This window comes from Salarias fasciatus, chromosome 11 (assembly GCF_902148845.1).
Source record: "Salarias fasciatus chromosome 11, fSalaFa1.1, whole genome shotgun sequence".
NCBI lineage: Eukaryota > Metazoa > Chordata > Actinopteri > Blenniiformes > Blenniidae > Salarias > Salarias fasciatus.
In genome coordinates, this window is record NC_043755.1 from 18,150,962 (window position 1) to 18,174,292 (window position 23,331).

The window sequence follows — 23,331 nt, forward strand, 5'->3', positions numbered from 1 at the left end:
ATCAGTATCCCCACTGACCTCCCACCCACCTTGTTTGTCAGCAATAAACTTAATTCTTGTACAGCTTATTTTTTTTCTTCCCAATGGGGTTACAAATAATTATATGCACAGTCCCCATTTCATAATACTGCTTTCAGTAATGTTCCCTCATTTACAAAGTATTGCATTGAGAGCAAATTTCAAAAAGGGAGACCAAAGTGTATCATCAAACAGAAATACGAGTACTATACAAGAATGCTGCCATCCTCATGAAAACATCCACATCTGAGTTGAAGAAAAGAGACAGGGACAAACAGCCACATATGTATGCAAAGCCATGTGTATATGCCAAAATGTGAGCTGCAGGGTTGTGCCCGAGATCACCCCGAAATGGTGATTTGATTTTTTTTTTTTTTACATTTTTTTTTTTTATTTTTTATTTTTTTAAGGCTCACAAGTCATTAGTAGCAATCTGCAGGTGACATTTTGCGCATATACAGAAACTGGTACAGCAAATAAGAATACACAAGTGCCTCAGTAGCTATTTTTGTGTCTAAAATGCATCTCATTTTTGTATTGTCTATTGTTTCATTGAGCCTACATTACAGTGTAAACAATATGTGTGCTACACAAGAATGACTATACAATAACATTACAAACAACTCTGATATAAATTTCATTTTGAATTTAAATTAAGATCACTACTCCTATTAATACTGATTGTAAAATAAATTAATGTGAAAGTGGCACCAATATTATTCTTGTTTCCTTTTTCTTTTCTTTTTTTTTTTTAACCAATGGTTTTGCATCTTTAAGTCTTAAAACGATGAAAGAAGAAGCTTCTCTTGATTGTCCACAAGCAGCGTTTAGCACTGCATGATGCACTATTCCAGACACAACAGTGTACCAAAACAAAGGAGAAAAAAGGAGAAAAAGTCTTTTTGGGGGGGGGGGGAGTGGGGAGAACTGGGGAAGAGAAGAAGAGCGTGTCTTGTTCTTCTCTACTTATTTTACATGCTCCGCAGCATGTGATGAACAGTAAAACTTCTTATGGGTAATAAAGTTTGACAGGTTGTTGAACTGGATATCACAGAGGCGGCAGTATTTGCCGCTTCCAGAGCCGTTCACGCCTTTATTGGCCGTGGGGGCCGCCTCCTCGTTCGGGGACTTGGAGGAAGGCGACATGTTCTCGTTGGAGTCGGCCTGGTTGTCGGCGGCCCACGTCGGAGAAGGATTAGGGGCTTGGCTGTCTGACTGGGGCTGGTTCTCCTGCTGTGGCGGGGCCGTGCCTGAACGCTCCTCGGGTTTGTGCCCACCGTTGACGATAACCATGCCCCGGTTTTTGGGCAGGAGGGGAAGGGGTTCTTTGCCAGGGTGGGGGCAGCCATTAGCGGCAGGCTGTGGGGCCTGCTCCCTGGTTGTTCCCGTCTCTGCTCCTCCATTACTGCCTCCTCCTCCTCCACCTCCCCCATTAATGCTCTGTTCCTGTTCGCCGGCCTCTCCCTGCATCGCCGGTCCTCCAGTCACATAATCTGTTGGCTTTATCCCAAAATATGGCGATATTTGCTCGGGACCTTTCACTTTCTTTATTGCTCCGGGATAAAGGCAGTGGGGCAGAAACATGTTCTTGTTCTCGTCTTTTGATGGGATGAGCTGGGGCTCCGCAAAAGGCTTGAGTCCCGGCACCGGCCCCAGGTGAGGGGGGAACATGCCTCCATTCTGCACCATCACCTTTCCGTTGCCGTTCTTCTCGCTTTTGCCCGGGCTCTTGTCGTACACGTCATCTGGGTTATTATTGCCTTCGCTCTTCACATCCGGGAACATGGTCGACTCCGGATTGCCACCCTCACTCTGCTGCTGCTGCTGCTGCGGTTGTGGTTGTTGCTGTTGCTGTTGAGTGGCGGCAGCGGCGGCGGCGGCAGCAGCGGCGGCGGCGGCGGCTGTTGCGGGGCAAAAGTTCTGTTTGTGCGCCAGGTAGTTCTCCACTTTGTTAAAACTTATCTTGCACACTGCACATTCATGATAGTCCAAAAGTCTTTTAGGAGAGCTACATGTCTTGTCTGGTGAACACTTTTTGCTGAGATCGATGGGGGCATCGAGCTCCTGCGGCTCCACAGTATTGCATTTGGGAGCCAGAATAGGTTTCGTGACAGTCAGAGACGCCTCCAGGTGTTTGGGTACCATACCTGGAAAGATGTCGCAGCGGGGGTGAAAGCGGTCTGCGAGGCTCTCTACAGCTTCTTGTGACGTGCAAGGGTTCATGGGAGGAACCCCGAGAAAACCCGGCTGACCCATGGGGGGCCTCTGGTGGTCCTGATCGGGGAGACACATCTCATACATCTTCCTGCGCTTGCGGGTCCGCATGGTTCTCTGCATGGAGGGCACCTTATTGGCGCTCATGCGCTTCATCGGGGGATCGTGACGGGTGGCGCAGTAGTACTGTTTGTGGACCATGTAGGTCTCGTGGCGGCTGAAGGTGATGTTGCAGGCCTCGCAGGTCGTCTTGGTCGGATCGTTGTCGCTCTCGACCAAGCCCGTACTGGGACTCTTCCCGTCCAGCTGCTTGCCGTTGAGCCTCTCCTCCGCTCCAGTCGGGGTAGAGACCTTCTTCACCTGTCCTGCCAGATCCTTATCAGGCCCCTTGGCCCCGGCATTGATTATGTCCAACACGTTGGAGTTCAGGCAGGCGGACTGCATGAGGTGGCTGTCGGCCTCCGTCGGGTGGCAGCCGGCCAACATGCTAACAGAACTGTGACCACTGTTGGGGCTCACCGCCTCGGGGACTTTATCTGAGAGAGCGGAGAAGTCGGGGGACTTTGCCATGTGTTGCCAGCGGCTGTTACAATAGTGCTTTTTGTGGACCAAATAGTTGTCCAGGTTGCTGAAGGTGATATTGCATTCAAAACAGGTGGCCCCTTTGGGCATGAGCGGACTGTAGATGACAGGGGGGTAGCTGTTCCCTCCGTGGCGCAGCCTCCGGTGAACGAGCTCCGACATTTTAGCCAGAATCTCCGAGGCCTGTGGGACCACTGAAATGTCCTGGGAGAAAGCAAACTGAGACAAGAAGGGGCCCATGGGAAACGTAGGCATGTTATGCTGCACAGGGGAGGAGGCCAGTCGGGGGCTGGAGGGCTCAGATTTGATCCTAGTGTATGAAAAACTGGCTTTGCTGCCTGGGTGGGCTTCTCCCTTCTGAACGGAAAGCATGGGCTTCTTCTCGGCTTTGTCGGGCTCTCCGTCTGTGCTGGTCTCCTTGTTGAGGCTCCCTTTGGGACTCCCCAGCAGAGCATCCTTCCTGTTGGCCAGCTCAGCGCGGGCCTGCTGCTGCTGCTGCTGCTGCTGCTGCTGCTGGAGGCTTTCCTCGGGCCCCCTGGGGGAGTGCTCGGTGCCGTCGCCTTCCCTGTGAAGTTTGCTGCCGTGCCCATGTAAGTCCTGATGCTGTAAGAGTTCCCTGTGGCTCTGGAAGCTGATATGGCAGTGATTGCATCTGAAGGCCGCCTGTGACAGGTGAGACATGATGTGATGCTGGAATGTAATAAGAGAATCTGCCGTGTAGTTACAGATTGTGCATTTCAAGCTGGTGCCAGGAGGGAGGCTCTCTTCCATTTTGACACCTGTGAAGGAGATAAAAGGGAGAAATGCTCAGAATCTCGCCTCCCACTTCTCCTTTAGAGTTAACTGTAGAAACCATCAAACGCTCATGCATTATGCCAAGCTTATTCCCATCCACTAGCTTTTTTTTCCTGCTCAAGGATAAACTGTCAACTCTGCTAGCTGACAGCAGGGTATGTATATTTCTGTAAAGATATGACAGTCCTTTTTCCAAACGTGAGTACAACTCTTTCCCTGCGTCATATTTCTGTAAAACATGTTTCCCCCTTAAAAATTAAGTCAAACTCCCCGCGAGAGCCACAAAATATCAAAAAATGCACTGCGATTGTTGCAGAAATCGAGTTCAGTGTTGCCACTCACCACTGTGTGAGGTGCTCAAGTGCATTTCCAAGGCCCTGGCTCCAGAGAAGCTCTTGTTGCACTGTGGGAACGGGCAGATGCTGGGGGTCTGGTGGGGTCCGTTGTCATTCTCCTCCACGACCGTCTCCGGCTCCCTCTGCCGCCCGCTGCAGTAGTACATGAGATGGGCCTGCAGGTTTCGCTCGCTCCGAAACCAGATTCCACACGCCTTGCAGGGGAAGATGTCCTCTGGAGGGACACGGACGGGGACAAAGGGGACGTGATATCAGGACACAAACGATACTTTATATTTGCACACAACTACAAAGATAAAGCATATGCACGCACAGATGCATACACACTCTTCTTCGATGGTTCTAACTCTGAAAGCCTGCATTAAAAGGCTTTTCCACCAAATCCTCGGCTGCGGCGTATCGCTGTGTTGCTACCACTGGGTTGGTGCCCTTTCTCAAGGGCAAACAAGAACACTGGACCATCTGCTTACAGAAGCCTCCCTGTTGAGCTGAACCCAGATAGCCCTCGCTAAGTAAATAAACACACTATTTGCATGAGGCGTGTATTTTGCAATTAACACGTTAGTTCGAGCCTCGGTGTGTTTATGTGAACCCAAAACTTGAAGGTCGATGGCTCTTATCTCCAGTGCAGAGACTCATCTGGGTTAATCTACGCCCGGCGGAGACGACGCTCCTTGTTAAGCAGGTGACTGAGTGCAGGCTGTGGACTGCTCTGTGTGTGTGTGTGTGTGTGTGTGTGTGTGAGAGAGAGAGAGAACAGGAGTATGTGTGTGTGAGATTGTGCATGTCTAAACAAAAGCGCGTCCCGTTCCAGCTCGGCGTCCGCGCGCTGGCGTCGCCGTGCGTGCGCCGACACTCACTGTTGACGATGGCGGTGGGCAGGATGGAAGCCATGGCGGCCTGCTGCGGCAGGAGCTGGATGCTGTCCAGCAGCCTGGCTGGGTACATGCCCTCACTCAGAGACATGTGGTTCACCGCCTGCAGACGCGAGTCAAAGTCCACGGCGAACGCCACCAGCTCCTCGCCCTCCATCATGTTCTTGGTGGTGGTGCACCACAGTTGGCCACCTGGACAAAGAAGAGATAGAAGAGACATTTAAAGGCATGCTGGGAGAGGGGAGAGCAGCCTTGCTGCATGGACACGCGAGGATTCCTCATCTTAAATGACAAGAGAAATTATATTTGCTTGTTGGATGAATAACTTCTCTGATTCTTGGAATAAAATAGAAGAAGACAGTGAAGAACCATCAAACTACATAATGAATCCCATACAGAACAAAGAAAAACAAAGTACATAACAGACATGTTGACATTATGTGAAGAGGTAACTTAGGTGTTTGTTTTGCAATTTTGGAAAAAAAAAATAGGCAGAGATGAGAAGTCATACTGAACTTTAACTACCTGGCTGAAAAGAAATTATACATATTTTTATTATTCATTACAATCTTGTCCATTATCTAAATCGGCAAATGTTAGCTCACTATGTGACTTGATTTGAACTGACCTCATTTTATCAGGACAAAGTCTGCAAGACAACAAATACAAATGATTGGATTTTAATAATGTGTTCAGGCAGTGCAGAAACGGGCATTTAAATGTGATTAATTGAGAACAAGTTTTAATTTGAAAATATTATTTTTGCAGTGGTGTTTTCAGATGTCAAAAATGTCCAAATAAACAACAAAAGACTTTTTGATTTCTGTAACCTTTGCTCATAGTCAGCTGGGATTGGTTCCAAACCAAACCATTTGTTTTCCTGGACTGCATGATGGATGGATGGGTAACATTCACACAGTTTCTGGGCCACAAACAAAAACCCATCTTGAGTCAGACGTGCACCTGGCCTTGTGCTGACCTTCTTTCCCACACAGTGATTCTTTATGGAAAACTCACAATATTACTACAAAATTCCTGTAAAAACACGTGTTGCTAAAACCAGAGCCAACATTATGATGGATAATGGACAGAAAGAAAAATGCTGTCAACTGTTTCAAAAGATTTTTTTCCCCCTTTTGTATTAATGAAAAACGGTGAGATGTGAAGATTGACTGGAGGGACACTGGTTTGGGAGAGACAGCGTCTTTTAAATGTCATTCTTTATTGCTAGAAGCATTTACACATTATATTTAAGTTGGCAGAATACTGAAAGCCTGGTAAAATGTACTTTTGTACTTTGGGTGAATACACACTTTAAAGGTAATGTCCTTTTTTTTTTTTTTTTTTCATTGACTGTCACTCAAACGTCTTTTAAGGCTACTGGCGTATCTGCAAGCCAAACCGTGGCTGGAGTAAACTGTAGCCTAGAGTGCTGTTGTCAGCTAGAACACTGAGACAGGTCCTCCATATTATTAGATTGTTGTGTTTTGGGATTAAGCATTCCTCTGAAATCTTCTGAACATATTCATTAAGTCAGAGAAAGGGGGAGGGAGCAGGAGGAAGCCAGGAAGGAGGGGGTAGAGGGAGAGAGAGTGAAGGTTTTAGCTTAGATAATATTTATCTCAGCACATGACAGGCTTTTCAGCTGCACTTCATTTTCCATTGAAGAGATTAAAGTTTTTAATATGACTATTTACAGAAATCTGGCTGGGGAGATAACAACAAACTATGATACGCTCCCGCTAAATGGCAGAATTAGGACATTGTTTCTGAGGAAAGCTGGACAATTAATTAAAGCACGCTGTTAGCTTTCAAAGATGTGCAAACATACCGACGGAGTGTCAGGCTGAGAGGGGGACATGTGATTTGAGCCCCGGCTGATGTGGAATAAAAGCGAGTCCTGAGGAGAGGTGTGAAGGCAGGGGGACACTGCTAGAAAGCCGCCCCGCACATGTGGAACACTGATTACTCATGTTTACACAAACCCCGTGAATCACCGGGTTTAAAAAGCGCCCTGTAGACACGGCGGAGGTGCACGAGCGAGGCGCCGTGTGAAAACAATCCACATTTCCGTCCGGCCGGAAACACGGAGCCACGGCCACTGCCACAATAATTATGCATAAATTATTGTCGGGGGTACGAGATTGAACGGCGCCATTATTTCACTTCAAAAATTGAATATTATAGATTTGGAATCACTGTCCTGATTAAAACCTTTGGAGCCCTTCCTATCTGCTGCTGAAGCGCTGAAAATTAGACCAGCACAAACGTGTCAAAAGGAGTGAAATGGTATTAAAATATGCTATCTTTCAAAGTCCCATTTGTGTGCAGACTTCCCCGCCATGATTTTCCTGTGTGTGTGTAGAGAGAAGAGTGTGTATGTGTGTGTGTGTGTGTGTGTGTGTGTGTGTGTGTGCCTGCGCCACTTTAAAGAGCAGTGCCTATCTGTCGGCCAATCTGCTGTGACGAGACACACACTTCAGGCCGCTCCACTTCATCGTTTTGATTCTGTCATACCACACACTGCCTGGAGAGGCCCTTTGAATTTTTATCTCCTAATTAAAATAACAAAACTCCTCTCCACTGTCTGCCCAAGTTACCATCAAGGTAGATACAAACTGCCACCGACAATGGCGGGGAACATATCGCAAGCCGCAGCCACAAAAGTTTCCCTCGTCTGTAAGGATCTCTTAGTTCACACACGCTCCGTTTACAAAGAGAATTATGAACTAGGCCTTGATGCTCCGATACAAATCACTGTTTTGTGTGTTTTTTTTTTCCCCCTACGCAGATCAATCCAAATCAAAGATACTGTATGCTCTCCTCAGCTGAAATGAAGCAGATTATGTGGAGTCTGATGAAAATGTTTTACTGCTTTCTGACAGCGGGAATATGCACTCCGATTGCATCCCTTCAGCCAAGAATGCTACAGATCCATCTGTTGTGTGTGAGAATGCTGGAAGTGAGTTTTAGGACTGCATGTCCCAGTTTTTTTTTTTACTGAGCTACACAAAACACTGAGGCAGCACTCTGCTTGTTACAGTCACTCACTCAACCAAGACAGGGGCGGTAAGATACACGTACTCAGCCTGCAGGATTATGGTTTCCACTGCACTTATATTGTCATCGCAATTAGAGCTGGAAATTGTCGCTGTTTGTCTCTGATCTGTTGCAGTTTTTACAGCAACTTTGCACACTACTAAGCTGGGAAATTTCCTGAAATGCGCTATTATCTTCTGTGCAGCTCTAGCGATATACAATCGTGTGCAAAAGCTTTGGAAAGTATTTTAATTTACATATTTGAACAATGTAGAAACAGCGCCTATCAGTAAAGATGACAGCTTCAAACAACATCACGTAAAACTGGTATTTTTTTCCATTCACTTTCAAATGAATGCATAACGCTGATATGCACACAGAAAAGGGATCCATTTCCTCTTTCAGAGCGAATAAATTGGTTTAAAACTATGTGCAAATGATGCAGATTTCACCTGCAGAAGTGTACGCCGAGAGCCACGACACAAAATTCAAACGAGAGGGTGAAGCAAAGAGAAATATTCAAGGAACAACATTTTATCGCAGCTGCTGCGCAAGTAGCTTCTTATCTGGTGGTGTCACGGAGCATGTGTCCCGTCCATGTGTCCACATGCATGATATCTATGATTAAGTGTGCAACCATAACATCTTAAAGTACAAGTCCGTGCACATCCAAACATTCCCACAGTGCCGCACTCGCATGCGTGGACATGTGCAGAAATGTGTCACATGAAAATGCAAAATAAATAAATAAAACTCAACAGCTGCATAGGGGTGTCAGGTGGGCAACAGACAGAAACAAATACTCCATGAAGGAAACCCTCTCGGAGAGATTGGTCATGCCTCTCTACAGCTGACGGCCCTGTTTTATGGCAGGTGATTCAAATCACAGAAACACAGGTGAGCCACCTATGACAACGGCATGAATGAGGGAGGAGGGGGGGGGGGGGTCAGGAGTTAGAGTGGAAAAATGAAAATGCTAAAGTGGTGAAACTGGGGAAAAGGCTGGGAAAAGTGCAGCTTGTGATTTGCACTTGTTTGCCTGCTAACTGTCTGCGGCGTGAGCTGCCTTTGTGCAGTGGCCAATGCAGTTGGAATGAAGGCTATTGTCTAAATCCTCCTGCAGAGCACCTGATAAAAGAATAAAGAACTATGACATATTCTAAAAACAATGGAGGAATTAAGGGGAGACAATAGGCCAGCTGCCTCATTAAAACAATCAAAAACGGCATCCTGTACGTAGTCCAGATAATTAAAAACCACTGCTTCCTACAGTCTCTCAATACCATATCCACCAGCTCACTGAGGCTCCAAGACTATGGCTGCGCTGGCTAAATGCCCTCTTCCCTCTCTTCTCTTTGATTAATGGTTTATTTGAACGTGCAGTTGAAGATGAACATATGAAGGAATTCATGAAACAAAATTATAATGCAGACCCTTTCCGTCTCTATAAGTACTCATAAACTAATCAAACGTCTCAGGATAAATCGCGGGGGACTGAAGGTGGGTGTGTATATGTGTGTGTGTGTGTGTGTGTGTGTGTGTGTGTGTGTGTGTGTGTGTGTGTGTGTGTGTGTGCGTGCCCTCCCCTTTGCCTAAAGCCCCGAGAGATTTCAAAGTGCAGGCATCACAGGGCATTTTTTAATTTTCTCACTTTAAATGACTTTATAGGAAAACGGATGTGTACAGTATCTGCGTATGTAAAGGGGGAGGCGGGGAGAATAGAGTGGGAGATACCGGAGCAGGATTTTTTTTTTTTTTTCCTCTGCGCCCTGCAAACTGCTCGCACCACCAACACCACCAACACCATATCTTAATGAAGCTGCAAACAAATCTCTCATGCCTCATGCAAAAGCTGAGAGACAACAAAGCAGGCAGAAATAACAGAAGGGCCCGGATAATTAAACTGGCCTGAAGACAGGTATTCAAATGTTGGTGTGTAAACAGCACAACTCTTTAATAGTTTAGCTGTAAAATGCGTAGTTAAGCACATCAGCACTTGCCTCTCCCATCTGTCCAAACACATTACGGCTGCAGAGGCCATTACAGGCACTGGAGTACAGTCCCACTGCACCACAGCCACGTACGATGGGAGGGGTTCAAATGGGCCTCCTGGGAACGCTTGGCATTATCTGAATGCATCGTGGGGTCATGTATTATAAAGCAGGAGGGAGCGGTTTGGGAGGGGAAGCGAGCTTCAGCGCAAGATTTGTTGGATCTGTCTACACGGGAGTGCTGGGTGACCCTTTTACAGAGTTTAACAAGGTAAAGTTTCAAATAAACCGACTCGAATTTTCCCTCGTCCAACCCGCGGTGTGGACACTTAGAACTTCTCGTCTCCGACTGTTGGCTGTGATCTAACTGCCGGTCCTAATTGTGAAGTGAGGCCGGCGGCGCCTGAAGCCACAGCGACGGTTGTAATTAAAAGACCTCTCCTCTTCTTGTCTTGGAATCAGCTCCAACTCCTCCTGGTCAAACGGGAGCGAGCCACTCACACACGAATATCAAGTGGCTGCTGCTGACTGCCGCCTCGTTCATCCCTTCATCCCGACCCCCCCCCCCCCCCCCCCCCCCCCCCCCCCCCCCCGCTGCCTTTTTTCAACACAATAAACAACTTCCCAGTCAACTTCTCCAGATCCTGTGGAAATATTAATCAGGAGTGAATAATATCTGTATCTGCACCTGACAAGCAGGGAGGGCCCTGATGGCTGCCGTGACAAACGCTAAACAAACCCCCCGCCTCATGAATGCTGGTAAATATTTGGACTGTTTCTGGATCATCAGAGTTGAACACATTAGGATGAGTCATGGCTGTCAAACGGGCCGTCACAGTCCCGAGGCCAGAGTGAGCCGAGCAAGGCAGCAAGAAAGGAAAACGCTGAGTTAGTCCCAAGCAGGAAACATCATTCACGGGGTCAAACAAGCTTACTATTATTGACGGTACACGAAACTGGAATTAGCTGACTCTACTATTATTTCACTAAGGCGCTGACACAGATTGACTCTTTCTGTATTCCTCTTCCACTTCCTCCCCCTCTCATGTTTCCCCTCGGCCACTAGGAGGCACTCTTCTCTAGCTGAAGCCCCGGCGGGCCCCCGGTGGATGGCGGTGCTGCTCGTGATGATCCAGAGACGCCTCAGACATGGCAGGGCAGCACAGACGCCAGTCTGCCTATACATCCTGGCAGGTAGGTGCTAAAGATTTTACTTTCATGAGAAACGCGTTTGAATCAAAAGGCTTCTTCTTCTTCTTCTGACCTCATTTTCACTTGATCTTTGCCTGGAAATTACATCGTGTCAGTGTGGCTGAAATATCTTTTTTTTTTTTTTTTTAAATGTTTGATAATCTTTTGTCTCTTGCTGCTGCATTTTCTTAATGACGTGAACATTTTATCACTTTTCCTATTCCAACAATTCACAAATTAAGACGCTCCGACTAATTTTCCAGGGATATAAACACTGCTCAGTAAATGTGTGTTTACAGGCCTGCCTCGTCGTCTCGTCTCGTCTGTCCTGACACCCTGCAGCACCCACCTCTACATTTCTCCTCTTTTTTTGCTCCACATTGTCCACACTAATTTTAGTATCAAGTGTTTTTTTTTCTCTCTCTCTCTCTCTCTCTCTCTCTCTCTCCCTCCCTCACTCTCTTTCCCAGATATAGCCAGAGCTCATGGATGGCCTTGAGCGAATGGCACGCGGGTCAGAATCCACAAATTAAAAAGTCCTCCCAGGGGAGCCTCGTGCGCGCCGCGCTCTCTTACTGTATACATTCACAGGCAACAAAGACATGAAAGCAGCACAGCACACCGAACAATGTCATTCAACACACATTTATGAATTGTTTGAAGATGTTGGGAGGGGGGGGGGGAAAGGCAGTTGTGAGGGGGGGAAATGATGCAATGCTGTGATTCAGCAAATGTTTTACAGGGTAAAAAAAAAAAATTTAATGTTTCACTTTGAAAATTAAAAGACATTTCTCTGGTTCGTCTCTGGAGATTGGTGGAGCTTTTCTAGCGCGGTGAGAACGATACCGGCTGGCAGGGGGATGTTTGCCTGGTAATGGTGCTGTAATCATTTTGAGGGGGAAGAAAATAGAAATGAGAATTAGCAGCTATTTTTGCTCCATTAGAGTGCTATGACAGAGGCTGAGTATTTCCATTTCAAATTTATTTATTTCCTAATGAAATGTATTCAATTATAGGAGGAATTGTTTGCACCCCACACATCACCAAAAACATGCAAATCTTTTTTTTTTCCTTCTTCCAATTTTACCCAAACAAAATTAAATGTTCTCTCGTGCACAGCAAAAAAAAAAAGAGAAAAAAAAAAGAAAAAGAAAAAAAGAGAGATGATTATTTCACACTTTCCATACTGCAGGTATCACTGAGCTGTCAGTCTGAAACAAAACCAGCAACATTCCTCCAGTACAAAGCTGCTCTCCCTCATTAGCTGCCACACAGCCAGCTCCTCCCTGTCCACAGGAAAGTGGAGGAGACTATTAAAGGCGGGCTGTGACTGGCTCCTCTCCGCTCGGCTCCACTCCGCTTTATTCTTTATTTGGACAGGTTTGTCCCATTGAGCACTCTATTAGCTCTCCTTCTCTGCGGGTAGTGCTTGCCTGTGTCCCGGTTGTGGCCGGTCGACATGTGTTTACTGCGGCCCCCGCTGCGGCGGCGGGCAGGCTGAGTGCGAGTGGAGGGGGGGGTTTAGGGGGGGGGGGGTGGGCCCCGTCCTGACCGAGCCCCGCTAATGGGACCAGAAGACCCCTCGTGACGGGAAGCCACGGCAGACCCCCGTCCCGTTCTCCCTCCTTCCCCTCCTCCCCTCCCGCTCCAGCTGCGGCCCCGTGGCCCGTGTCCCCCCCATACCCATCATGCCTCGGTGGGAGCAGGTGAACGGCGCGGGGCCAACGGCGGCAAGCTCAGTTTTTCCTGGGAGAGCGGCCGCGCCATCGCCACGCGCCTCAGTGGTTCCTCCAACATGGCTCCGGCCCTACGCCACATGGACTGGCTGGCCACAGTCTACGTGTGCGTGTGTGTGTGTGCGTGTGTGTGTTTGGGGGTGTATGGTGGATGCCAGCCCTAATGCAAATGCTTGCCGTTTAAAAAATGGGAGCCTCTCTCCTCCTCTGTCTCTCCTCTTTGGAAAGGTCCATGTTGGCCTTCTGGTGCTGGCAGTTATTTTTTTCCTCTCCAGAAGGACAGAGAGCCAGAAAGATGCACCTGTCATCCATTTTGGAATTCAACGTTTATTGATCTGGTCACGAGGAATGGAATTTATCAAGTTATGCGTTTCGCTCTAGAAATACTTACTCGAGTTCGCCACAGAACGCGCATTTCTTTACCGTTTTTTTTCGACAAGTGTGCTAATTTGGCATGCACAGACAGAATACACACACATACTCTCGCTCCCCTACACACACACACGGGCCAACATCCCAGCATGCCCTCTGTCTCTGCACCCCCTGTAATTCTACATATTGCTTAAAGTATGTGCTAATTAAATTTTCTGTCGGTTTGCAGGAGAAATAAATAATCTGCAGCTAAAAGGCCTAATTGCGTTTGTCACATTGTGTCTCTGTGGCTGGTGCGTCGGGAGCACAGCCGCTGCCCTTGCTCATTGCCATTCTGTCGTCCTGGCAAGCCCCCGCGCTGCCCCAGGTATCACCACGCGGCCATCTGGAGCCGACATCTGTCTCTCTATTGATCACAAGGGTTTAGCACTTGATCAAACAGACTGCGACAGGAAATTGCTCTTTTCCCCACAGAAAAGGCCAATCGCCTGCGTGAGGGTAATAGAGTGGAACTGAGATGCGGCACCAGGCGCGGCGGGCAGGCGGGCACAGGCACAGCCAGGCCGGGCCGGGCACGGAGCGCCACGCCGGTTACGACACGGCGCAGAACTCCACCGCCTGCCACGCGTTTCTGACGCAACCGCTGCATCAGAAAAAGAAAAGCCGACCCTTAAATCCAGATCTACAGCCACTCATTTGGAATTTTCCAGTCTGGTGAGACCACCACCTCTGATTACAAGAGCAGACTTTATCTTTCAAGTCATTCAGGTAACTGTCGACGCCAACAGCTGTTTGGAAGTGTTGGAAAAACTGGATGCAAGTTAATACGCCGCATGATAAGTACACCAGATGGTGAGAAATTAATGTATTTCTTCCTGAGAGAGAGTAAAAAAAAAAAAAAAAAACCCACCAACATTCCCTTTATCATTAACACCGGGGCTGCCACTTTTTCTCATAATTAAAATGTACAACAGAGGAGGGGGAAGGAAGGGGGGAATCGCAGCAGATCTTTTAAAACAATGTATGTTTAATATGTGACTGAGGACCCGGGTGGAAGGTTTCAGGAGTGGGAAATCCCTGACAAGACCGCAGTCGTCTCCTGCTCGCTGGTATCCCCAGTGGAGTTCAGCACACTATTAGAGCCTGAGGTGAACAGCTCCTCGATGTGTGTTACACTGTGTTAGCCGAGGCTGAGGTCCACATCTTTAAGAAAAAAAAAAAAAGAGATAAATAAATAAATAAATAAAATGGTGGCTGCTCTCCCACTGCTCGGGCATGCTTTCCAGGCACTCACTGTAACAACATGTTTAGCAAGTATGGACAATTTGATACTGAAGGTGACATTTATTCAGCATTGTGGAAATATATTTAATTGTTCCTGCAGAGAGCGAGATATGTTTCCCCTTGCCTACAGTGCTGGGGATTGTCCTTTTGGAATATGATGCAAATTTGGGATGAAGCAACTAATTCCTTCCTTGCAACCCCTGTACTACACCCCCCCCCCCCCCCCCCAACCCAACCCCCACCCCCTCGCTACGACTCCTTACCCCCCCACCTCAATCCTCTGCCAGCCTCCATCCTCCCCAGACACGAGGATTCTGATTAATCGTGTGACCGCCCCTCGTTTTTTCCCCCCCTCTCTCTCTCTCTCTTTTTTTTTTTTTGCATTTTTACACAATCTCGCCGCACCACGGTGAGATGTGTGAGGTGTTTCGCCACTTTTGGCAAGCAGAAAAGATGTAGCCCAAGGAAGAACAAGTCGAAAGTATGAGCGGAGGGGAGGAGAAAAAAAAAATATGACCAGGGGACGTGATAAAAAATTATCAGCCAGTGTGTTTTCCTGTTTGGTTTTAATCTACATTTAATTAAATTCTTATCTGCTGTGTGCTTATGGCTGCATTTGAATGGCGAGGCTGCATTCATTATGAATGGTAAAATTGAACTCAGTACATTGTGTGTGGCCCAATAAAGAAACAAGACTCTTATTGCAGTGCATGCACAGGCTCCGACAGACATGCGGAAAAAATAAGTCAATTAAGATCGGTCTTTAAATTACCGCTGTATCAAAACAAGGGGCGGGAGCATTGCTCCATAATAGAATCCTGACAGGGGGAGAGAGCACAGTTGACTGTTGTTAATATACATCCCATTTGATACAGCCAATTGTATTAACCTGTTTATGGAATGCACACGGTTGATTCGCACTAGATTTACTACTCTTGTCATGATAGTTCATAATCAACGGTGACGGGTGGCGAGGGGGGAAACTTCTACGAATGTGGAGGTCAAATGAAAAATGGTGTCGGCGGCTGAACAGGAGTTTGTCATAAAGATTCTGCTGGTTTATCTGAGTGTTGGAGGTCAACAGCAAAGGTCAGGGACGGAATATGCAGACAATATGTGGGCTGTGGCGGACATGGAGGAGTTAAATCCAATGAGAGAGAGAGGGAGAGAGAGAGAGACACAGAGAGAGAGAGAGATTCAGTTCCAAAAATTGTAATACTATTGACAAAAGACACAGCTTATAACAGGCGGGCGGCACTTCATAAGCTAAGAACAATATCCCATAGGCAGCACCCTGGAAAACGTCGAAAAAGACCCTGAGCTGATACTACAAAGTTGGGCCCCGCAAAATCCCTAAATCTTCCCTTTTGCTTATTCCAAGCAGCATGGTGGGGGAGAGGGAAGCTCCCTGCTGCCTGCCCATGTTTACAGAGCCGTTCTCATCTCTAAGGCCTTGCTCATCCACCGCACTGACACACGGTGTCGACATGATTAGGGGGTCCGCCTTTTGCATAGGAGCTCACAAAAAAATGGGGGTAGCGGCGGTGGGGGGGCTGGAGGATCGGCAGATGAATGACTTTGGTGCATCGGAGAGGGATCACAGCAGATAATCGCTCCCGACTGCTGCGCCGGAGCTCTCAGATCTGGTCTTTAAAATAATGTTCGGAGTCAAGTCTCTCCAAAGCTCTCTCCCTGTTTTTTTTTTTTTTTTTCTTTTTCCTTTCCCCCCTTTTTCTTTTTCCTCACAGGTTATCTTCCGCATTTTTATGTTTGCTGTTTAAAATCTTAACAGGACACGAGCGGCGGAGGGAGAGCAAATACGTCTGGAGTCGAGGGAAGCGGAGTGGAAATGTTATTGCGAGGAGGGGTTAAGATTAGCTGGAGCAAGGGGGTTGAGGAGATGAAACTCCTCTCTATTCAAACGCCTTTCGTTCCTCAAAAAAAAAAAAAAAAAAAAAAAGAGAGACAAACTTGGAATGTTTGAATTTAACCTTGGGAGGCCGGATTCCTGCGAGGAGCACGCACAGGGGGATAATGAACCTGACCTCTTTACTGAGTGGCATCAGTCAAAGGCGTGGGCTCAAACGCAAGACAAACACCACATCTACTCACGTGCGTTTAAACACAGACCGCCGAAAGCCGCAGCAGCCGCAGTCCAGACAGTGTGAATACAGTACAACATAAATTCCAATATCATAAATAGTGCTATCACACAAACAGAGGTGCCATAAAGTACGGCTGCCCGTGTCTGGGACTATAAACCTCTGGCGTTACTCATAGGGAATAAACACACATGCACAATTTACTGCACGAGATCCCCCCTTTGTTTATCTTTTAAATAAGCACACTTTATCACCCTCCTGCATAAGCAAATTGCATGCAATGTGTGTTGTTTTAACATGTGATACGCTGTCCAGAAGATTCATTTCTCCCAACAAATTCAATTGTCTTTGCAATATCCTGCTGCCATAGGCATCAGGCCCCATCACCTGTTCGTTATCGCCGGCCGTCCCCCCGTTTCAGGGAGCTCTTGAAACGGTGCCATGGCACCGACTCTCAGTTAACAGCAGGTCTCTGAACTTCTCACGGTTGATGGCGGAGGCTGGGAAATTACGCTAACAACTAATTAACATCATAAAGAGCGTTTAAATGGACGGACGACACCCGCAACCTTCATTTGCACAGGCTAACGTGGAATTACCTGTGTTTTTATTTTTGCAGATAACACGTGCATTTTTTAACACCTTTTGAGATATTCTTTTTTTTTTTTTTTTTTCCAGCGGCTGGCTTTAGAATTGGCACCGCCGTCTTTTTTTTTTTTTTTTTTACTATGTACTGTAGAGAGAGGGGGAAAAAAAAAAAAAGCCACCGGGCCAAAAATAATAATTGTCAAACCAGAGTGTTGGCAGAATTACTAAAGCTGTTTTTTCCTCTTTTTTTCTATGAGTTTGTGTGCACCTTAAAAAAAAAAAAAAAAAAAAGCCCTGCACTGCCATACTTGGTGCTTGAAATAACACAGTCCATTTCTAATTTCTATTTGAATATAAAATATTTCCAGTCGGCGGACATGGACCTCCAGTTACTGGTCCGAATAACAAAGTGCTGCCTGTCAGTCTGAGACACTTTGCTGGCTGGCTGAACTAAGCTGGTTTAGACTGACAAGTCTTCAACGGTGGCAGCCTCGGCTTCCACTGCTGGCAGGCCTCTGGAGTCCTTTCTCAGAGCCTGATGGCCACAATGCAGTCAAGAATTCTTTGAAACCTTCCTCCTCTCCCTCTCTCTCTTCCTCTCTCGCTGTCTTCCCTTCAAAGGTCTGAAACAGCGGTTAACTTCCACAGGACGGTAATGCACTCACACCTCATTACAAAGCCACATTATGGACTACAGCAGTAATACGGCTTTAATCTTCTCCAAATCGTTATAAATGTCAAGCTGGGGCCAGGGACTTCCCAGTCTACTGCACCAATGGCTTAGCCTGCTATCCCCCTCTTTTCCGTATTAGCTATAGCCAGAGTATTACACTGGCTGCCAGATCCCCTGAAACTTTCAACCCTTTTGTTCCAACATTCAATGCACCATTAACATACCCTTTGAAACTCTCTCTCTTCCTCCCCCCTCCCCAAAAATAAAAAAAAGCCCCAAACAGCTAAATATGAAAACAGTTGATACCCCTACCCCTCGACGTACACCGCTCGTACCTCCCCCTCCTTTTTTTCCCTTCGCCTCTCCTAATGAGACGCAACATCCCCGTCTCTCCACTGAAGGATCCAGACTTTCTGTGTGATAGAGAGACTGCGGCTGTTTATTAATAATGAATTTGGATGTTTGCGCGCGGAATGTTATCAGCGCGCACACAATCCCACCAATAGTTTGCCCTGATGGGGTAGCTGGGTTCCCTCATTAGCAGAACATATTTAATCCAGAAGTTTCTTATCAAATGTCACACCTGCATCTCTAAATGGCATTTTCACATTCATTCTCCTGTATTTGGGAGATGAGGCTCCAAGGTGCTTTGCAGAGATTAAGAAGGAGAGAGAGTGCAAGCTTATTTTATCATTTAGCGGGTCTGGAAGGAATCCAAGGAGTTTTTGTCTTGTTGTTGTAATTAGAAAGCCTTTTAAGTGATAACGCCTGCATAGGAATATGAATATGTAGCGATCAGGCCAGTCCCCCCCCCCCCATCCACCCACCCCCACCCCTCCATATCTCCCCCTTCTCCCTCCCTCCCACCTCTCTCTCTCTCTCTCTCTGTCTGTGTCTCTCTTCCTCTCTCTTTCTTGGCTTTTTTAAATTGTTGAATGCTGAGTTTTTGTTCTATGTACAGCACGGATTAACTCGGAGGCTTCAGAAGTTTAATGAAAGACTTGAAAGTACACGCTTTTTCTTGTTCCTGACTGTGACAATGTTTCTTTTTCCTGTGCGAGAACTGACATGACATGAGTGTAATTTTTTTCTTCCTTTTTTTTTTGCCTTTTTGTTTTTATACCTAAAGCATAAAGGATGGACTTCACTCTTCCTTGAGGACACATTTCATCCGGCAGGACTTGACAAAACCAGCCACGCCGTACGGCAATAAAACAAAAACCAGCATTTTATTTGACACCCAACCCAGATTAAAGGGATGATTTAATGAAATATTCCAAAGCTCCATTCAGTGTCAAGAGGAATAATAACCAGGAAGCCATTTCCTGGGGAAAAAAAAAAAAACGCGGACCGAAAATGTTTAACATTTTCAGTAACAATGCTTCTCTCTGCTTGTACAGAAATGAAACGGGCCTCTCAGTAGTGGCATTTCGTCCCTGTGTATATCCAGAAAGCCGCTGCTAACCATCGGGCCAGAGATAAGTGCAAAACTGAGAAGTATTGATCCAGTAATAGTGGTTCACGCTTTGACTCTGACACCTTAACCCTGCAGACATAATGTCATAGCCTCTTATCCTTTCCTCTTAACACAACCTGCCTATCTCCCACAAGCTGTCACCTCTAGTAATACGCTTCTCAAAAGCTCCCCTAAATCACTGAAATCATTGCACTTTCAGACATTATTTATTTTCCCACCTCTTAAAAGTGAAGCGTGATTTACAGTTCGGTAAAAGGTTGAGCTTCTTCCTCACACCCCCGCCCCCGCCCCCACCTCCCTTTGCTTCTCTTCCTCCATTTCCCACCAGACCTACGAGGCGCTTTTCTGTCGAGGTAATTCCATTTCTACCATTGTAAGAGCTGCTACGTCGCAATTACTATGTTAGGTCTGCGTAATTGTGTTGGCTTACAGCGCATGACAAATACAGTGGAGCCGGAGCCTGCATAGCGATCCCAGATGTACGCCGGTTTAGGCGTTTTCATTAATTGAAAGCGTCACTGTGTAACAGTGCAGTATTACACTCTGGCAGGTATGAATGAAGTCTAATACAGCTTAATTACTCCGCAGCTAAATATGTATTATAGGGATCTCTTACGAGGGGCTTTTTATCTGTTACAAATCAGAAGTTTAAACCACTGGAGGGTGGGAGTGATAATTAGCGAGGATTTAAGCATCCAGAATTCTAATAGAAAAAGCCTCGAATGAATCCAAACATCTCTCTCTCTCTCTCACACACACACACACAGGCGGCTGCAAATGATCAGATGCTTTGTTCAAACTTTTTTTGATCGATGCGTTTCAAAAGTGGCGAGGCCATCGCTGAAGGATGCCAAACGTTGACATTATATGCAAATTTTGTTTATTATCTCGCAGGCAGCACAGATCCCGCCTCGGTTGGGGCTGGTTGCAGCCCACAGCAACTTCCAAAGCAAGGTTTATGCACAAGGGTTTCTAATTAGCTCTCTGAGGGCCGCAGTTAGTGCCGCACTCTCCACAACAGCCGTTGGGAAGTTGAACAGTAACTTGGAGGGCTCCATATGTTGCCCAGGAGGCCTGAGAGGCAGACTGATCCTGTGTGTTTCACATTAGGAGACACAGTGTTCACTCATGAGAGTCGCTTTCTCATTCTTGTGTGGATGGAGGGAGAAAGAGTAGCCAAAGCTCTGAATGGTGCTCCTTAGTTATGTATCTTTGAGCAGGATTCATTTAAAATGCATCATTTTAAATAAGATGGCATTCATGTAGGACAGACATTGTCTGGAAAATGGGTAATCAGACAAATGCAATACGCAATGTGGAAAATCATAGCAAGCCATTTAAAGTGAAAAAAATATATATAAAAAGTAATTCTGAACATACAACTCATGAACAAAGGTATGTTTTCTTTCTGTCTGTAATGAGAGATATAACCTCTTCTTTAAAAAAATGCAATAACTGTTCAATTAATCTGATTTATTACAGCTGCAATGTGTTCATCAACCCTGGAATCCACTCAGGCAAAACGGAATAAAAAGAAAAGAGCGTCTGTGACTAACATCAGCTTCACACACAGCAACCCCAGATGTGTAGTCATAGATAATCCTCGGCTTACCTGAGGTCTGTGAGGTTGTGATTGAAGACAACAGAAAACCAGGTCTAGTCTGAGTCACAGCAACACAAAAATATTGTCATAACTTTGCATATTGAGGTTGATATTTGAAGATTGTTTTCCTAAGTGACCACTAGAAAGTAGCAACAAGCAGTGAGTGTTTTGTGACTTTTAGCAATTGGTAAAGCTCAGTAGCAGTGATTAAACCTTTCAATTAATTAATTTCTCAACCATATCTTATGTGAAAACACCATAGTTCAGAGTTCCTTCTGGTTTAATCTTGTCTGGGCTTTATAGTTTTACAGAAAAAGTATTTTATCTCTCACAGAACAAAAATATCAAAACCCTCATGAATGGTAAACATGAAGTTCCTGGAGTTTCTTTACTTTAAAGGCTCAAACTGGTTGGCTTTTCTCATAATAAATATGATGGACTTTGCCCTTGAAAATATTCATTCATGGTATGTGAAGTGCAACAGATGTGAATCCTTCAGACACACTGAATCCATCTGTTAGAGTATGTTAGTTTTAATAGTGAAGGTATGCTCATGTTAATAATGGGGAGGAAAAGGTAAAACGTATCTTTGCCTAACACCTCCCCAATATTCAATAATCACATTTCATAATTACCTCAACTCTTACTTACTGACAATATTATAACTGTTTAGCACTTGCTTGTCTTGACTTTTCATTTATTTGCAGATTATTTTCCATTTGAACATTATTACTTTGTTACATAGTTTCATTGTTAATAACAAGATGTTCAACAAACTGTTTTCTAATCAAGTCAAATTATTTTTTTGGGAATGAATGCTGTAAACTTTAAATTCAAAATGGAATTCTAATATCAAAAGATATATAAAAGTTTATTCATGTATAAATACATAGTAAAACATCAATAAGGAAACCAAATGCTTGGCCTGCTGCAGACCAATTAGCTGCCATCTTGATTCAAACAAAAACAAAAAAAAAACAAAAGAGAAACAACCCATAATCCACTGCAGCAAAGGTTTTGGAGCTGCAGACATTCCTGTTTCGTTACCAGGTTATGGCCTCCACGCAATCAGACATGATGTGGGTCAGAAAATCTCTTTTAAACGAATGCAGCACATGCTTCTTTTCTGTTGGTCCACTTTAACAGGACTGTTCATTTAAAATTTTTTTGAATAAAATATATACATTCAAGGGTTCAGACCTTAACCAAATGCTGTGAATTGAAACAAAACCACCACAAGACCTCGAAATCTGTCAAATCTTAAAAACATCATTCTGTTTAAGCAGTATTTACAGCAATAAATCTACAAGACGCTGGCTCCTCTCCGACAAATACAAATATTTAACAAATCTAATATGAATGCCTGAAGAGCTCCACCTTCCATGGGGCCAGATCAGTCTGCACGGTAACACATTTCTAATTCACAGCTGTCCGCTTGAAGGTGCAGCGACACCCACGACGGCGTCAGCGTCTCCCTCGCCGGCCTCAGCCGGTCCTCATCTCCAGGTACTCACTGAGTTTCTATTTCAAGGCTCTGATGTCTTATATCTCCCTCAAAAGCAGATTTTCAGTGAAGAGAACCCCGGTTCACCCTCCCCTCTCCGAATTGCCATCTCAGTTTTCCTCCCTTCGCTCTCAATCAGTGTGCGTTCTGCTTTTGACCCCCAGCCGTACAAAAAAAAAAAAAAAAAAAAAAGAAAGAAAGAAAGAAAAAAAAGAGAGACGATGTGCCTCATTAACTCAGGCATCACACTGGCTTTTTTAACTTATTGTCTCTTGCACCTTATCCGGTCCTTCATCTTAAACTTGGAATAAATTAGAAGGATAACGATCGCGCGTCTGCCATTAGTCACAAATGAAGTGGTTTACGCAGAAAAGGGGGGGGGAAGATAAGGCTGAGATCTGATGCCGATTCATAAAAGGGAAGGCAGATTGTTGTAAAATGGCAGATAGACCGTGCAAATTGGGTGTCGACATTGTGTGGCGACGTTATTACCAAATTAGCTTTTTTCCCGCCCATCCTGATCATCACCTCGGGAGGAATGACGGAGAAAGGACACTATTGTGTGGCGCTCACAGTCATCATTCCTTTGAACAAATACTGGAGATTACACAGACGACACTGATGCTGCCTTTACCTCCAAGATGTATTTGCTTTTAATTCATACGTTCGATTGTGACATTTTAAACAATTTCTTCATTGAGACTCAAAGCATTACCGGCTAAATGACAGTCCTGGGTAAATAGGAAATGGAAGGGGATGGGGTCTTGATAAGAGAATACAGTGTTTGTTCAAGTTGAAACTACTGCTGGCAAAGGAATGTCTTTTGTTCTGAGGTGAAGCTTGGCCTGTATCTTATGTTTAGTCATGGCCTTACAGCTTAATACTTCTAATATTGGGTAATTTATGCCAAAACGGGATTTTCAGAGGAGAC

The 23,331-nt window shown here is 45.7% G+C and overlaps 1 protein-coding gene across 2 annotated transcripts in view; it reads right to left on the reverse strand.

Moving 5' to 3' along the window:
* Positions 1 to 77: 77 nt before the first annotated feature.
* The window catches only part of zfpm2a (zinc finger protein, FOG family member 2a), a 122,988-nt gene continuing 99,734 nt past the window's right edge, over positions 78 to 23,331 (reverse strand). For both annotated transcript variants that reach the window (XM_030101919.1, XM_030101918.1), the window contains exons 6-8: positions 4,826 to 5,032; positions 3,952 to 4,179; positions 78 to 3,593 (exon numbers count right to left, since the gene is read on the reverse strand). In XM_030101919.1, coding sequence (XP_029957779.1) covers positions 985 to 3,593; positions 3,952 to 4,179; positions 4,826 to 5,032 — 3,044 coding nt within the window. In that variant the 3' untranslated portion in view covers positions 78 to 984. The remainder of the gene's footprint in view (positions 3,594 to 3,951; positions 4,180 to 4,825; positions 5,033 to 23,331) is intronic.